Source organism: Tachyglossus aculeatus, chromosome 19, assembly GCF_015852505.1.
Source record: "Tachyglossus aculeatus isolate mTacAcu1 chromosome 19, mTacAcu1.pri, whole genome shotgun sequence".
Classification (NCBI taxonomy): Eukaryota; Metazoa; Chordata; class Mammalia; order Monotremata; family Tachyglossidae; genus Tachyglossus; species Tachyglossus aculeatus.
The window spans coordinates 25,897,785-25,912,232 of NC_052084.1; the positions used below are offsets into that span (position 1 = coordinate 25,897,785).

General features: G+C 47.9%; 1 protein-coding gene across 1 annotated transcript in view; it reads left to right on the forward strand.

Annotated features, from left to right (window-relative positions):
* The window catches only part of SENP6 (SUMO specific peptidase 6), a 121,451-nt gene that overhangs the window by 72,374 nt on the left and 34,629 nt on the right, over positions 1-14,448 (forward strand). Inside the window, exons 15-18 of the mRNA XM_038760880.1 lie at positions 1,232-1,464; positions 3,302-3,466; positions 11,065-11,098; positions 12,673-12,858. Of these exons, the coding sequence (XP_038616808.1) occupies positions 1,232-1,464; positions 3,302-3,466; positions 11,065-11,098; positions 12,673-12,858 (618 nt within the window). The remainder of the gene's footprint in view (positions 1-1,231; positions 1,465-3,301; positions 3,467-11,064; positions 11,099-12,672; positions 12,859-14,448) is intronic.

Consider the following 14,448-nt stretch of genomic DNA (forward strand, 5'->3'; position numbering starts at 1 on the left):
TTCATTCATTCAGTTGTATTTATTGAGCGCTTACTGTGTGCAGAGCACCGGAAAGGACAATTCGGCAACAAATAGAGACAATCCCTACCCGACAACGGGCTCACAGTCTAGGAGGGGGGAGACAGCAACGAAACAAAACAGATAAACGGGCAAGTAGACAGCAAACAAGTAGACAGATCGGGACAGGCAGGAGAGTATAAGGATATAATAATAATAATGGCATTTGTTAAGCGCTTACTATGTGCAGAGCACTGTTCTAAGCGCTGGGGGGGTGGATACAAGGTGATTAATTCGTCCCACGCGGGGCTCACAGTCTTAATCCCCATTTTCCAGATGAGGTAACTGAGGCTCAGAGAAGTGAAGTGACTTGCCAAAGGTCACACAGCAGACATGTACGTTGGTGCTGTGGTAATGGGGTGAATATCAAAATAATTAAGGAGGTATGGATTCTGTTGGATCGTACCCTCCCAAGTGCTTAGTATACCACTGATTGATCGGTTATAATATGGTCAGTTGTGGGATGATGTTCGATTTCATTACGCAGTTTGGAGTAGGCAACTGCAAAATTAGAGGATATTTTCTCCCTAGCGAGGATAATAATAATAATAATGGCATTTATTAAGCGCTTACTATGCGCAAAGCACTGTTCTAAGCGCCGGGGAGGTTCCAAGGAGATCAGGTTGCCCCACGTGGGGCTCACAGTCTTAATCCCCGTTTTACAGCTGAGGTAACTGAGGCACAGGGGAGCTAAGTGACTTGCCCAAGGTCACACGTACGGACTTCTACACCGTAAGCTCGTCGCGGGCGGGGAATGTGTCTGTTCTGTTGTTACGTACAGTCTCCCAAGTGCTTAGTAGAGTGCTCTGCACACGGTGAGCGCTCAATAAATACAACTGATCTTGGCGGACGGAACGCGCTCCGTTATTTGGGGCGAGTAGATGAAGGGGCCTGAGGTGAAACATTTGGACACCTGGGCTCGTTCGAGGCACTCGCCCCATGACGTGAGGTTCTCCGAAAACGCGGCCGCCACACTGAACGAGAATCGTCAGTCAGTGGCTCAAAGAAGTCGGGAAAAGACCCCTTTTCCCCCCAAACGGTCCGTCGCCTTTGCCGTCCGTCGCCCTTGGACATTCGCCTGGATTCCGACGGGCTCAGGAGGTGCGGAAGTCTCTCCGGGAGTTGAACGGGGGGCGGACGGACTAACGCGAGGTATTCCATGTGTACCCTTCAGTCGTTTTATCCAGCGACGACGAGGAGGACGACGACAGCGGGAGTTCTCACCTGAGGGAGAGCATTTCCCCTCGGCCGGCGGATTTAGCGCACTCTTCCCCGGTTCCCTCCACTGGGAAGGTGGAAGCGGCCTTCAAGGAAAATAACTGCGGGATCGAGCAGAGGCTGGGAAGCAGTGCCGCGGACGCCGAACTTCCCGTCACGATACCGAGGAAAGCAAGAATGAAAGACCAGGTACGGATCCCCTCTGTCTCACCATCTAGAATAATAATCGCGGCGATTTTGGTATTTGTTGAGCGCTTACTGTGTGCCAAGCACTGCTCTAAGCGCTGGGGGATGTACAAGGTAATCAGGTCGTCCCACGCGGGGCTCACAGCCTTAATCCCCGTTTTCCAGATGAGGGAACTGAGGCCCGGAGAAGCGAAGTGACTTGCCCAAAGTCAACAGCTGATAAGTGGCGGAGCCGGGATTAGAACCCATGACCTCTGGCTCTTAACGTCAATCGTATTTATTGAGCGCTTACTATGTGCAGAGCACTCCACTGAGCCACGCTGCTTCTTTTTTCATCCCTCCTCCCAACCCCACAGCACTTACGTTCATGTCTGTAATTTCCTGATATTGATGTCTGCCTCCCCTCTAGACTGTCAGTTGTGGGCAGGAACTGTGTCTGATAATAATAAAATAATAATAATAATAATATTTGGTAAGCATTTACTTTGTGCCCGGCACTGTACTAAGCGCTGGGGTGGACACAAGCCGATTGGGTTGGAAGCCGTCCCCGTCCTACGTGGGGCTCACAGTCTCGAGCCCCATTTCCCAGATGAGGCAACTGAGGCCCAGAGAAGTGAAGCGACTGGCCCGAGGTCACCCAGCATTCATTCATTCATTCATTTGTATTTATTGAGCGCTTACTGTGTGCAGAGCACTGTACTAAGCGCTGGGGAAGGCCAAGCAGACCGGTGACGGAGCCGGGCTTAGAACCCGTGACCTCTGACTCCAAGTTCCGGCTGTGCGTACTACGCCATGCTGCTTCTCTCTTAGACTCACCTCTCCCAAGCGCTTAGTACAGTGCCCTGCACACAGTAAGTGCTCAATAAATAGTGCTAACCGGCTGAGAGGTTGCAGCGTCTCCACGCCTCGGTCTCTAGGACGTTCTCCTTCCCCGCTGAGCTGTGGACCTCAGAGGCCGAGTCCCCATTCCAGCATTCGGCTCCGGATCGGCGGCCAACGTTTGCGATAAAATTCCGAAATACGGCGCGGCTAGAAAGGAAAGGATCCCTCCTTCCGCCCAGTACACCCTCTTCGCGTGACGCTGCTATTTTCTGGCCGCTTCCCCTCTCACCCCCAACTTCGACTCCGCCGATTCCTCCCTCTCTTCTCCCGGCTCCTCCGCGGGGACGAACTCTGCTGCCGCTTTCTTTCCTTTCCCATCCCTTTCCCCACAGCGTCCTTTCCTCCGGCTCCCCGATTTTTGCGTATTTAAATCGAGCAGAAGAACCTCGGTACCGTCAGTGGTTAATTAGGTTTAAAAGAAGGCAGAGCATCGAGCGTCCAAAGCGTTCGGTCGGTTACAGAAGCGGCATTTGGGGAGCCTCGATTAGTAGCGGTGCACGTGACTAGAAGCACCGAGAAGCTTCCTCGCGGGCTGAGCACGGGCCCGAGAGGTCGGAAGGACTTGGGTTCGAATCCCGGCTCCGCCCCCCTTCTGCTGCGTGACCGTGGGCAAGTCACTTCACTTCTCCGGGCCTCAGTTACCTCGCCCGGGGGTTTAAAACCGGGAGCCCCACATGGGACTGCGTCCAACCTATAACGTTGTACGTACTCCAGTGCTTAGCACAGTGCCTGGCACATAGTAAGCGCTTAACAAGTACCATAGGAAAAAAAACGAATGCCAGTGATCACCGTGGATTAGACGCATGTGGACGTAACGTAATTGAGCTCCGTAAAAAATCCGTTAGTTTCAGGTTTGATGTAGCAACGTGGCCTGAGCCCATTCTTTGACATTTTCCTTTGATAGGGCGTCCGTTGAGCAAGACGGGAATTCTCATGCCAACTCCTTCTTTTCCTTCAGTTTGGAAACGCGGTGTCGAACACTCCCGTGAAGCGGCGCAAAGTGACGGCCCAAGAGACGGACGCGGTATCTCTAAACTGCCCCAGCTCCTACGAGAGCGTCATTCTCAACTGTCGGAGTATAAGGATAGGAACCCTGCGCAGAATGGTGGTGGAACCGGTGATTGTGAGTGTGGCTTTCATTCAGTCAATCCATCGATCGATCAGTCGTATTTATTGAGCGCTTGCTGTGTGCGGAGCACCGTACTAAGCGCTTGGGGAGCACAAGTTGGCAACATCTAGAGACAGTCCCTACCCAACAGTGGGCTCACAGTCTAGAAGGGGGAGACAGACAACGAAACCAAACGTACTAACAAAATAAAATAAATAGAATAGATGACTCCGCGCTCTGGGCTGCTGAAGGGGAGAGATGGCCTGAACAAGAGCCAGATTGGCATCTGCCTGTGGTCCGATTGGCTTGATAATAATAATAATTGGCGTGTATTAAGCGCTTACCGTGTGCAAAGCACTGTTCTAAGGGGAGAGATGGCCTGAAGAAGAGCCAGATTGGCAACCTGCGTGATCGCAGATTGGCGTCTGCCTGTGGTCCGATTGGCTTGATAATAATAATAATTGGCATGTATTAAGCGCTTACCGTGTGCAAAGCACTGTTCGAAGGGGAGAAGTGGCCTGAAGAAGAGCCAGATTGGCAACCTGCGTGATCTCACATTGGGTTAATAATAATAATAATAATAATAATAATTGGCATGTATTAAGCGCTTACTATGTGCAAAGCACTGTTCTAAGGGGAGAAGTGGCCTGGATAAGAGCCAGATTGGCAACCTGCGTGATCTCAGATTGGCGTCTGCCTGTGGTCCGATTGGCTTAATAATAATAATAATTGGCATGTATTAAGCGCTTACCGTGTGCAAAGCACTGTTCTAAGGGGAGAGATGGCCTGAAGAAGAGCCAGATTGGCAACCTGCCTGATCTCAGATTGGCTTAATAATAATAGTAATAATAATTGGCATGTATTAAGCGCTTACTGTGTGCAAAGCACTGTTCTAAGGGGAGAGATGGCCTGGATAAGAGCCAGATTGGCAACCTGTGTGATCTCAGATTGGCGTCTGCCTGTGGTCCGATTGGCTTAACAATAATAATAATTGGCATGTATTAAGCGCTTACCGTGTGCAAAGCACTGTTCTAAGGGGAGAGATGGCCTGAAGAAGAGCCAGATTGGCAACCTGCGTGATCTCAGATCGGCGTCTGCCTGTGGTCCGATTGGCTTAATAATAATAATAATTGGCATGTATTAAGCGCTTACTGTTGTGCAAAGCACTGTTCTAAGGGGAGAAGTGGCCTGAACAAGAGCCAGATTGGCAACCTGCGTGATCTCAGATTGGCGTCTGCCTGTGGTCCGATTGGCTTGATAATAATAATAATTGGCATGTATTAAGTGCTTACCGTGTGCAAAGCACTGTTCTAAAGGGAGAAGTGGCCTGAATAAGAGCCAGATTGGCAACCTGCGTGATCTCAGATTGGCGTCTGCCTGTGGTCCGATTGGCTTCATAATAAAAATAATTGGCATGTATTAAGCGCTTACTGTTGTGCAAAGCACTGTTCTAAGGGGAGAGATGGCCTGAATAAGAGCCAGATTGGCAACCTGCGTGATCTCAGATTGGCGTCTGCCTGTGGTCCCATTGACTTGATAATAATAATAATTGGCATGTATTAAGCGCTTACCGTTGTGCAAAGCACTGTTCTAAGGGGAGAGATGGCCTGAAGAAGAGCCAGATTGGCAACCTGCGTGATCTCAGATTGGCTTAATAATAATAATTGGCATGTATTAAGCACTTACCGTGTGCAAAGCACTGTTCTAAGGGGAGAAATGGCCTGAATAAGAGCCAGATTGGCAACCTGCGTGATCTCAGATTGGCGTCTGCCTGTGGTCCGATTGGCTTGATAATAATAATAATTGGCATGTATTAAGTGCTTACCGTGTGCAAAGCACTGTTCTAAGGGGAGAAGTGGCCTGAAGAAGAGCCAGATTGGCAACCTGCGTGATCTCAGATTGGCGTCTGCCTGTGGTCCGATTGGCTTAATAATAATAATAATAATTGTCATGTATTAAGCGCTTACTGTGTGCAAAGCACTGTTCTAAGGGAGAAGTGGCCTGAATAAGAGCCAGATTGGCAACCTGCGTGATCTCAGATTGGCGTCTGCCTGTGGTCCGATTGGCTTAATAATAATAATAATTGGCATGTATTAAGCGCTTACCGTGTGCAAAGCACTGTTCTAAGGGGAGAGATGGCCTGAATAAGAGCCAGATTGGCAACCTGCGTGATCTCAGGTTGGTGTCTGCCTGTGGTCCGATTGGCTTGATAATAATAATAATTGGCATGTATTAAGCGCTTACCGTGTGCAAAGCACTGTTGTAAGAGGAGAGATGGCCTGAAGAAGAGCCAGATTGGCAACCTGCATGATCTCAGATTGGCTTAATGATAGTAATAATAATAATTGGCATGTATTAAGCGCTTACCGTGTGCAAAGCACTGTTCTAAGGGGAGAGATGGCCTGAATAAGAGCCAGATTGGCAACCTGCGTGATCTCAGATTGGCGTCTGCCTGTGGTCCGATTGGCTTGATAATAATAATAATTGCCATGTATTAAGCGCTTACCGTGTGCAAAGCACTGTTCTAAGGGGAGAAGTGGCATAAACAAGAGCCAGATTGGCAACCTGCATGATCTCAGATTGGCGTCTGCCTGTGGTCCGATTGGCTTCATAATAATAATAATAATTGGCATGTATTAAGCGCTTACCGTGTGCAAAGCACTGTTCTAAGGGAGAAGTGGCCTGAATAAGAGCCAGATTGGCAACCTGCGTGATCTCAGATTGGCGTCTGCCTGTGGTCCGGTTGGCTTAATAATAATAATAATTGGCATGTATTAAGTGCTTACCGTGTGCAAAGCACTGTTCTAAGGGGAGAGATGGCCTGAATAAGAGCCAGATTGGCAACCTGCGTGATCTCAGATTGGCTTAATAATAGTAATAATAATAATTGGCATGTATTAAGCGCTTACCGTGTGCAAAGCACTGTTCTAAGGGGAGAGATGGCCTGAAGAAGAGCCAGATTGGCAACCTGCGTGATCTCAGATTGGCTTAATAATAAAAATAATAATAATAATTGGCATGTATTAAGCGCTTACTGTGTGCAAAGCACTGTTCTAAGGGGAGAAATGGCCTGAATAAGAGCCAGATTGGCAACCTGCGTGATCTCAGATTGGCGTCTGCCTGTGGTCCGATTGGCTTAATAATAATAATAATTGGCATGTATTAAGCGCTTACCGTGTGCAAAGCACTGTTCTAAGCGCTGGCGAGGCTACAAGGTGACCAGTTTGTCCCATGGGGGGCTCACAGTCTTCATCCCCATTTTACAGATGAGGTAACTGAGGCCCAGAGAAGTGAAGTGACTTGCCCAAAGCCACACAGCTGACAAATGGCACAGCCGGGATTTGAACCCATGACCTCCGACTTCAAAGCCCGGGCTCTTTCCACTGAGCCACGCTGCTTCTCTAAGCAGCTTAAGTGGAGAGGTTCTCACTGGAGGTGATAATAATAATAGTAATTATAGTATTTGTTAAACGCTTATTATGTGCCAGGCTCTGTAGTAAGCACTGGGGTGGATAATAATAATAATAATAATAATAATAATAGCATTTATTAAGCGCTTACTATGTGCAAAGCACTGTTCTAAGCGCTGGGGAGGTTAACAAGGTGATCAGGTGGTCCCACGGGGGGGGATCACAGTCTTCATCCCCATTTTACAGATGAGGTAACAGAGGTCCAGAGAAGTTAAGACTTGCCCAGAGTCACACAGCTGATAAGTGGAGGAGCCGGGATTTGAACCCATGACCTCTGACTCCAAAGCCCGGGCTCTTTCCACCGAGCCACGCTGCTTCTCCGTACACGCTGATGGGGTTGGGCCCAGTCCCCGTCCCACGTGGGGCTCACAGTCTCAATCCCCATTTGACAGGTGAGGGAACTGAGGCCCAGAGAAGTGAAGTGACTTGGCCAAGGTCACACAGCAGACAAGTGGTGAAGCAGGGATTAGAACCCATGACCTTCCGACTCCCAAGCCCGGGCTTTAACCACTACTCCCCGCTGCTTCCAGAGAGCCTCGAATGGAGATGATCGTTGTTCTACCGAACTGCAGCGAGCGGGAAGGCAGCTATCCATCGTAGAAGGGGCAGGAAATCATCGTAGTGAGAAGCAGCCGTGGTTTAGTGGCAACAACCCGGGCTTGGGAGTCGGAGGATGTGAGTTCTAATCCCGGCCCCGCCACGTGGCTGCTGTGTGACCTCGGGCAAGCCACTTCACCTCTCTGGGCCTCAGCTCCCGCATCTGTAAAAGAGGGATTAAGACCGTGAGCCCCACGTGGGACGACCTGATGACACTGTATCTACCCCAGCGCTAAGAACAGTGCTTGGCACATAGTAAGCGCTCAACAAGCACCATCATCATCGTTAGTAGTAGTAGTAGTAGTATCGTCTCCACTCCGAGTAATTTGGGGAATTTCATTTTTTCCGAGAGTCCAGGGCTCACCCTCCCTCTCCACTCCGAGTAATTTGGGGGCTGTGATTTTTCCAGCACCAGCCTCCGCCTCGATGCATCTATTTTTCTAATTACAGTTGGGAGTTCAAATTTCCAAATCGGGTGAAGATACTCAGTATCGAGTAGGTCATAATAATAATAATAATAAATGATGGCATTTATGAAGCACTTACTATGTGCAAAGCACTGGTTTAAGCGCTGGGGTCATTCCAAGGTGATCAGGTTGTCCCACATGGGGCTCACATGCCAGACGCTACTTCGTGCCGCGGAGTATTCGTTCATTCATTCAATCATATTTATTGAGCGCTTACTGTGTGCAGAGCACTGTACTAAGCGCTTGGGAAGTACAAGTTGGCAACATATAGAGACGGGCCCTACCCAACAACGGGCTCACAGTCTAGAAGTTAGAACCAGTCGGCGGACGGCAAGTAAAACGATAAGTGCTGGTATCGCGTACCGATAGAGCCCCGGCCTGCGAGTCAGAAGGTCACGGGTTCTAATCCCGGCTCGCCACCCGTCTGCTGGGTGACCTAGGGCAAGTCACTTCACTTCTCTGGGCCTCAGCTGCCTCGTCTGCAAAATGGGGATTGAGACCGTGAGCCCCCCGTGGGACAACCTGATCACCTTGTCACCTCCCCAGCGCTTAGTACGACGACGGGTGTATCGTAAGCACTTAAATGCTAAAATTAGTTTTATTAACGCGGCCGGGACACCCTGGCATCCGTCGAGCGGCCGGTGACGTGAGGAATTTGTTCCTGCGAGTCGCCGGGCAACTGATGGTCTCAGCGGGACCACGGGAGAGTGGGGTTAAACTGGGGGAAGAGGGGGCCGTAGCGGGGTTCCAAGAGGGTTGGATATAGGGGTATTAAGTCAATCAATCAATCGTATTTATTGAGCACTTACTGTGTGCAGAGCACTGTACTAAGCGCTTGGGAAGTACAAGTTGGCAACGTATAGAGACAGTCCCTACCCAACAGTGGGCTCACAGTCTAGAAGGGGGAGACAGAGAAAAAAACCAAACGTACTAACAAAATAAAATAAATAGAATAGATATGTACAAGTAAAATAAATGATCTGAACCCAACCGCGAAGATGGATGCCCAGGAGAGGAGCCACCTCCCAGTTACCTCCCAGTTACCTCCCAGTTACCTCGAGTCTCCGGGCGCCTCCAACGGAAACAGAATCCCGGCCTCTGAACCGGTAATGTGGCCCATTAAAGGCCTTGCTTATGTTCCAGTTAGCGATGCCTGGTTATATGCTGGTATTTCTGTAATTAACAGGTAAAGGCAATGATATTTAAAAAAAAACAACACATTTGCCCTATAGAAAAGTTAGAGGATAAGAGCAACAGACTGTTCCGGTAAACTCAGAACATGCTGTAAAAGGATGCTATTCGTAAAGGAAAAAACCGTCAATTCAAGAGTGCCTAATTCCGAGGAACTTGGGTGGCTTCACTTGTAGAAAGAAACGCAGCACTTTTAATAATAATAATAACAATAATGGTATTATTATGATGATGTGCCAGTCACTGTTCTAAGCGCTGGGGTAGATACAAGGTCATCTTTTCAGGCGTAGAGTTGGGCAAGAGGCTCCCTGCTAAGTGATAGTCTGTGAAGGGAGGTATAATTTTGTGGTCCAGGGTGGTATTTAGCAGAGGAATTAAATGCTGGAGAAGGAACCATTCCAGATGGTAGGAATGATATTCCTTGGCTCAATCGTTGCCTTCTGGCACTGTGTAGTTATTCAGACGGCAGAAGAGGAAAGCTGCGTCTCTTTGCGCAATTTGGAAAAGATGGAAAATGCGTCGCATTTGCCACGGTAATCAATCAATCAATCAATCAATCAATCAATCGTATTTATTGAGCGCTTACTATGTGCAGAGCACTGTACTAAGCGCTTGGGAAGTACAAATTGGCAACACATAGAGACAGTCCCTACCCAACAGCGGGCTCACAGTCTAAAAGGGGGAGACAGAGAACAGAACCAAACATACCAACAAAATATAATAAATAGGATAGAAATGTACAAGTAAAATAAATAAATAAATAAATAAATAAATAAATAGAGTAATAAATATGTACAAATATGTATAAATATGTATGTAATCGATTTGATAAACTGAGTAAATAGAGAAGCAGCTGGGGCCTAGTGGAAAAACACCGTCTGGGGAGTCAGAAGGACCTGGGTTCCAATCCAGGCTCTGCCACTCGTCTGTCGCTTGACCTTGGGCAAGTCACGTCATTCTCTGTGCCTCGCTTAACCTCATCTGTAAAATGGGAGGAAAGACCGTGAGCCCCACGTGGAACATGCACTGTGTACACACTCTTTATCTTGAGTCTATCCCAGCGCTCAGTACAGTCCCGGGCACGTGGTATTTGCCATCAAAAAAAAAAAATGAGCATAAAGGGTAAGGTTGTATCCCCCTAATCCTGATTAAAATATTATTTAAAAATTGACCTTCAAGCTTTTAAGACATATATAACTTGAAGATGTGGTTTTGAGGGGGGCATTTTGACTCCTTTTTGGACCCTAGTTAGTATTCATTCATTCAGTGGTATTTATTGAGCGCTTACTGTGTGCAGATTTCAGAGGAAGAACTGGAGCGGTCTGGGGTAAAATCAAGATGATCGGGACAGAACCTGTCCACTTGTTTTATTTTGTTGTCTGTCTCCCCCTTCTAGACTGTGAGCCCGTTGTTGGGTAGAGACCGTCTCTATATGTTGCCGACTTGTCCTTCCCAAGCGCTTAGTACAGTGCTCTGCCCACAGTGAGCGCTCCGTAAATACGACTGAATGAATGAATGCAGAGCACTGTACTAAGCGTTTGGGAAGTACAAGTTTGGACGGTCCCTACCCAACAGTGGGCTCACAGTCGAGAAGCGGGAGACAGACAACAAAACAGAACATCTTAACGAAATAAAATAAATGGAATAAATATGAACAAGTAAACTAGAGTAATAAATATGTATAAACATAGCCCATTGAAAGCTGAATAAATATGAACAAGTAAAATAGAGTAATAAATATGTATAAACATAGCCCATTGAAAGCTGAATCTTATGAAATGTTCAGTTTGGGGGCTAAAAAATATGTGTAGCAGTGCCGGGGTCGTTCATCCGCGTAGCAGCGAAGTCCGCGTCGCAGCATGAAATAACGCTGTTCTGTCTTTTACAGTTTTGTTTAGATTACATCAAGATCCGCCTGGAAGGTAAGCATCTTTTCCTTCTCTTCAGTCCCCCAGATGCCAACTTTTTGCTTGGGATGTTGTTCCAAGGAAAAGGAGCACTTTGGTAGTGTTAAAGAGATAGTCTAGACTCCCCTCCGTATTTTTACAGGTTGGATATGCCCTGGGCGAAGAAGTCCCCCAGGCTGTCTTCTGCAGAGGGATCTAGCCCGCCGAACCCCGTTACGTGCTTCCGTCGGGGACCGTTCATTCACTCGGTCGTATTTATTGAGCGCGTACTACGTGCAGAGCACTGTACTAAGCACCTGGGCAGTACAATTCGGCAACAGATAGAGACAGTCCCCGCCCAACAATAACTAGCCATCTTTCTGTTACCATTTTGCAGTTACCATTTGAAATATATATGTATATATGTTTGTACATATTTATTACTCTATTTTACTGGTACATATCTTTTCTATTTATTTTATTTTGTTAGTATGTTTGGTTTTGTTCTCCGTCCCCCCCTTTTAGACTGTGAGCCCACTGTTGGGTAGGGACTGTCTCTAGATGTTGCCAGTTTGGACTTCCCAAGCGCTCAGTACAGTGCTCTGCACACAGTAAGCGCTCAATAAATACGACCGATGATGAAAGAGATTGGTCATTTCCGAGCATTTTGATACCTGATGCGCTCATTAAAAGTGCCGCAGCGAAACTAGCGGTTGTGTGCGTGAGATGGGAGTTTCAGTTGTGCGTGAGAGAGGAGTTTCAGTTGGTCTCATTTTCTTCCCTTGGGATTCGTCTGTATTTCCAAGCATTCGGAGAACTAGGTTCCCTACTGTTTGGACGCTGCACTTAGGTTGCATTAATCAATCAATCAATCAATCAATCGTATTTATTGAGCGCTTACTATGTGCAGAGCACTGTACTAAGTGCTTGGGAAGTACAAATTGGCAACACATAGAGACAGCCCCTACCCAACAGTAGGCTCACAGTCTAAAAGGGGGAGACGACAGAGAACAGAACCAAACATACCAACAAAATAAAATAAATAGGATAGAAATGTACAAGTAAAATAATAAATAAATAAATAAATAAATAGAGTAAAAAATATGTACAACCATATATACATATATACAGGTGCTGTGGGGAAGGGAAGGAGGTAAGATGGGGAGATGGAGAGGGGGGCGAGGGGGAGAGGAAGGAAGGGGCTCAGTCTGGGAAGGCCTCCTGGAGGAGGCATTAACCAAGGTTATCATGGTTTTTCAGCAGCTACTCTTACTGAGCAACTATAGTTTGGAAAAAAGCGATAGAATAGTGGCTGGATTAGTGCGGTGGCTGCAGTCCTTTCATAAAATAGTTTTATGAAGGGGGAGACGGGCAACAAAACAAGTAGACATCATCATCATCAATCGTATTTACTGAGCGCTCACTATGTGCAGAGCACTGTACTAAGCGCTTATCAGACAGGCATCAGTAGATAGACTGTTCATTCATCCCTTCGTTCAGTCGTATTTATTGAGCGCTTTCCGCGTGCCGAACACCGTACCGAGCGCTTGGGAGGTTCGGGTGTGCCGGATCGCGATGGCTTCACTTACGTTAGCCGGTCTCCTTCCCAGAGTCCGAAAGCGACACCCGGGAGATTAATTTAAGAACCTCGGAACTGACCAAGTGCGAGTGGTGCAGCGTGCGGAAGTTACCCGTGGTGTTCCTGCAGACGGTGCCGGCTGCCTGTCACAGCCTGAGGATTCAGCTGAAGATGAGTAAAGAGAAGGACAGCGTTTGGTACGACTGTAAAGGAGCAAGTAAGTCCCGGAGTCCGCGCGCCTGTGAATTAAGGAAGCGCGAATCCGCGGGCGACCTTTTCCCCCCCTCGGGGAACGTGTGAGGGAGGTCCCGAAAACTGACCTGTATATATGTTTGTACATATTTGTTACCCTATTTATTTTACTTGTACATATCTATTCTACTTATTTTATTTTGTTAGTATGTTTGGTTTTGTTCTCCGTCTCCCCCTTTTAGACTGTGAGCCCACTGTTGGGTAGGGACTGTCTCCATATGTTGCCAACTTGTCCTTCCCAAGAGCTTAGTACAGTGCTCTGCACATAGTAAGCGCCCAGTAAATATGATTGATTGATTGATTGTCTCCCCCTTTTAGACTGTGAGCCCACTGTTGGGTAGGGACTGTCTCTAGATGTTGCCAACTTGGACTTCCCAAGCGCTTAGTACAGTGCTCTGCACACAGTAAGCGCTCAGTAAATATGATTGATTGATTGTCTCCCCCTTTTAGACTGTGAGCCCACTGTTGGGTAGGGACTGTCTCTAGATGTTGCCCACTTGGACTTCCCAAGCACTTAGTACAGTGCTCTGCACACAGTAAGCGCTCAATAAATATGATTGATTGATTGTCTCCCCCTTTTAGACTGTGAGCCCACTGTTGGGTAGGGACTGTCTCTAGATGTTGCCAGCTTGGACTTCCCAAGCGCTTAGTACAGTGCTCTGCACACAGTAAGCGCTCAATAAATACGATTGATGATGTTGATGATGATGACTGGGAACGGGCCTAGCTCCCGGAAGACGCCATTTCTGCCTCTGATTTTCAGGCTCACGGTAGCGCGCCTGCAGATTGCCCCACTAACAATAATAATAATAACGGCATTTGTCAGGCGCTTACCTATGTGATAGGCACCGTACTAATCCCTTGGTTAATAAGGCGGGTGGAGTTGGACGCAGCCTCTGTCCCTCGTGGGGCTCGTGGTCTCGATCCCCATTTTACAGATGAGGGAACTGAGGCCCAGAGAAGTGACTTGCCCAGCGGCATGCGGCGTGACGGTACTTTGGACGCTGGCGGTTTCCAGAGCTATTATCGATCAATCAGTCATATTTATTGAGCGCTTACTGTGTGCAGAGCACTGTACTAAGCGCTTGGGAAGTACAAGCTGGCAACATTCAAATCTATTATGAAGATTTAGACCACGCGGATATATATACCTCCTTTCCCGACCGCACTCGCATACGTTTCTGTACACTTTGCCATTTCCCCTGTTTTAATGTCAGTTTCCCCACGTTGAACATAAGTTCCTTGGGGTCGGGGATCACGTCTACCCCCTCGGTCGTATCAGAGGACCTGGGTTCTAATTCTGGCTCTGCCATTTGTGACCTTGAGCAAGTCGCTTACCTTCTCTGCGCCTCCATTTCCTCGGCTCTAAAATCGGGATTTTACGTGTTCTCCCACCTGGCCGAGACTATATAAGCCCCCGCTCGGGACAGGAACTGTGTCCAACCTAATGAACTTGTACCTACTCCGTTCATTCATACATTCAGTCGTATTTATTGAGCGCTTGCCGTGTGCAGAGCACTGTACTAAGCGCTCGGGAAGTACAAGTTGGAGTGCT